Consider the following 3,346-nt stretch of genomic DNA (forward strand, 5'->3'; position numbering starts at 1 on the left):
GACCTATAGACGAACACTATCTTTACTGGTCCTCTACGACAATAAATGTCTTTATTGATACGGTAAGGTAAAATGGGGTAGGTGAATTTATAAAATAAATGTCCTTGCCTAGATGCCAGCGATTTCTTTTATAAATTCGCGAATGCTTGTTGAATCCACTTTCGCAAAAACGGATGGCTGTCCCAAACAATAATCGTTACCCCAAGATACGATTCCAGTCAGCTCTCCATTACATACGAGCGGTCCACCACTGTCGCCGTAGCAAGCAGATGTGTTGGGGAGGTCGGTGCAAATCATCCTGAACATGTAAAAGAGAGAAAGAGGGAGTACAATCGGTTAATCTTGATCGTTAAAATCAGAATAAGATTTACTTACCGCGATGTTATAGCTGTCTTTTTAATATAAATTTGTTGGCATTTGTACTGCGATATAACCTGCATCCATGCATGCTGGAGCACTCTAGGATAAGTTCCCTTCTTGGCATCAGTACTTCCCCATCCAACGACATAGCACCAGGATGGGTTATCGCGCGAATAGTTTATTGGCGTTTTCTGTAGGTTGATGGGGGCAACATTCGGGTAATTTTTGAACGTACCATCAATGGTCATAATGGCTGCATCGTAATCCGCTGTATCATTATCAGTGCTATACTTTGGATGTATAGTATAGTTACTGACGGAAAATGGGATACCACTGTAAATATATGAGCTTCCTCCAACTAGTATATACTGAAACAGACATAAACATTGTGTTGGTTATTGAGGGTCTGTCAGGATCCTTTTTCTATACTCACAGCTGAAGGCTCCAGTATCTGATCAGCCAAACAATGTCCTGCAGTCAAAGCATGTTTCTCAGTAATGATACTAGCAGCACAGATTAAACGTTCAATGCGGTACAAGCCCACAATAAACGGATAATGCTCATCAGACACTGAGGTTCCATTGACAACCCTTCCAGATGGCGCTCCTCTTGGGCCCGATTCGGTGTTGTTCTCCGCGAGAACACAACCGAAAAGTAATACGAAAGACACGATGCCAAACGATTGCTTCATCCTGATGCGAGCAATGCTTACTATGGGAGATGTTGGGTGCTAGGCATTTTTAAACCCCAAAACCACGAACTTTGCAGCTGCGTATGTGTTGACATAGGTGGGTTTACAGGATCCCCAGGTTATGCAAAACATGTTCAAGGACGTCAGATAACAAGAGCACTATCTGAGGCGTGAGATGGGATGTAGACTCACTAGAAAATTGACTTTTGCAAAAGTAAATAGACTTTAATATGTCCATTGAGTGAGTTTATCAATTAAATTTGTCAAAAGAGAAATCATAGTTGATTTATAAAAATATAGTTTTGCATTGAAAAGTTTAAACATCTAATATGAAATATATTTGTCTCGTCGTTGGCCCCTTTGAACCTTTGTTTTGGACTCCTTAGGCTAGGTTAAAAAGGTCTAGAATGTTCCTTACATACGCCAGCTCCGTGTTGTTGATTCACCTTGTTTTTAACCTCATTGGAGGGTTCAATGCCATGAAAAAGCAGATATGATTCGCCTGAGTTGTTGGCGTGTTGTTAAACTCAATATGTCGACCGTATCACACACGACCTTCGCAGTGTCGGCTGTGCAAATTAAATGACGAGCGGCAAAATTCTATCTCAAATGATTTAAAAACACACAGAATCTCTCCGAAAGTTAGTACATTTCCCCGCCACGATGAAGCAAGTGATCGTTCTCTTTTGCCTAGGATATCTGTTCGGCTGCGCTCTCGCGCAGAACAAACCATCTGGAAGAGTTGTTAGCGGAACTGCCGTGTCTGCTGACGTATATTCGTTTCTCCTACAGATGCACTATTTGGGCGAGTTTTTCTGTGGTGCTAGCATTATATCATACAAGCATGCCTTAACTGCCGCCCATTGTTTATTTCACACCCGGCCGCATCCTTTTTTTGTAAGTATGAGATCAAGCAAATGACTGTGAAATGCAATAACCCAGAGCACGTTTCTGTCACAGATGAAGCTGATCGGCGGAAGCTCTGAGCTGAACAGTGGTATCCAGTTTTCTGTAGAAGGATACGTTATTCATCCAGAATACGTAAGCGCGGAAGACCAAAGTCCGAATAATGATGCGGCTATTGTCACCATCAATGGTTCGTTCGGTGATTACCCGGTCTTTTCGGCCATATCTTTGCCAACGAAGGATCTAACCTACGCACCAGACAATGCGAGTTGGTGCTTTATGGCTGGCTGGGGAAAGACTAACGTGAACTCGCCGGGAGCTTCTAATACGCTCCAGCTCGTGTGGACTCAAGTTATATCGCAGTACGTTTGTCAAAAGAAATGGACTCGTGATGTAGCTATCACACCACAGTAAGTTTATTAACCGATGTGTTAACAAGTTTATGAGAAGGATACTCTTATAACTAATTTCACTTACAGAATGGTGTGTGTCAACCTTCCGAACACAGCCGCATGTAGAGGCGACAGTGGTGGCCCGCTCGTGTGTAACGCGGAGTTGGTTGGCATCAACTCATTCGGAGATCGGTACTGCACTGGATCGCCGCCATCGGTATTTGCAAAGGTATCATCAACAAGCATTCGCTCGTTCATCAAACAACACACTGGTCTTTGAATTAACTTATTCTGGTAAATAAACATAACAAACCCGAGCAACGGGTCAAACCAAACATAGAATAGATTCAAAAAATTCTTCATATGTTCCGTTCCTTCAATTCTACCTCGTACGCAATTTTCAGTTTGTATCCATTAGCTATACTTGTTTTAATCAATCTGTTAGACTGATTTTTCTGTGACCACTTCCGTCCGAAAAATTACGGTGGTTGGTAAACATATTTTTGATTACAAATGCCTTCTATTTCAAGAAACATCAAGTTGAGATTCTACTTGAAAGATCATTCAAAAGATTGTAACTACCTCGCAGACAATGAGGAGTCCAAGGATACCCTACGAAAGAATCACGCCGGGTTAAATTTATTGTATAATTCATTACATCAATTGTTTAATTGGTAATGAAAGATGCTAAATTTTATTATCTAACTAATTACATGTTTTAGTAATATTGAAGGTGGGTCTGCGACAGCCGAGCACCGGATAAAAATGGACCCATGAGCGCCAGGGCTCACCAGTTGCAGTTTCGACCATTTTAGTAACCATAGTACACCATATCGTTCGTTTTGTCGCGTCCAAAACAAAAGCCAAACAGATTTTCAATGACATTGAAAAGTTCAGTCGAACCTATTGCATATGCATTCCAATAAAAGCGCGTTATTGGACTCTTCTCCTATTTGTTCGCTTGATTTAGGTCATTGTCGACACAATCTTCACCTTC

The 3,346-nt window shown here is 41.5% G+C and overlaps 1 protein-coding gene across 1 annotated transcript; it reads left to right on the top strand.

Annotated features, from left to right (window-relative positions):
- Positions 1 to 1,714: 1,714 nt before the first annotated feature.
- On the top strand, positions 1,715 to 2,629 carry LOC131285723 (trypsin 3A1-like). The gene is made up of 3 exons (XM_058314580.1): positions 1,715 to 1,948; positions 2,012 to 2,367; positions 2,437 to 2,629. Exons 1-3 carry the CDS (start codon positions 1,715 to 1,717, stop codon positions 2,627 to 2,629), a joined length of 783 nt encoding a protein of 260 aa, XP_058170563.1.
- Positions 2,630 to 3,346: the final 717 nt, after the last annotated feature.

Source organism: Anopheles ziemanni, chromosome 3 (assembly GCF_943734765.1).
Source record: "Anopheles ziemanni chromosome 3, idAnoZiCoDA_A2_x.2, whole genome shotgun sequence".
Taxonomy (NCBI): Eukaryota; Metazoa; Arthropoda; class Insecta; order Diptera; family Culicidae; genus Anopheles; species Anopheles ziemanni.

Coding starts and splice junctions, on each gene's coding strand:
- LOC131285723 (XM_058314580.1), top strand. CDS start 1,715: ATGAAGCAAGTGATCGTTCTCTTTTGCCTAGGATATCTGTTCGGCTGC. Junction 1,949..2,011: donor CCCGGCCGCATCCTTTTTTT/GTAAGTATGAGA, acceptor TTTCTGTCACAG/ATGAAGCTGATCGGCGGAAG. Junction 2,368..2,436: donor GATGTAGCTATCACACCACA/GTAAGTTTATTA, acceptor TTTCACTTACAG/AATGGTGTGTGTCAACCTTC.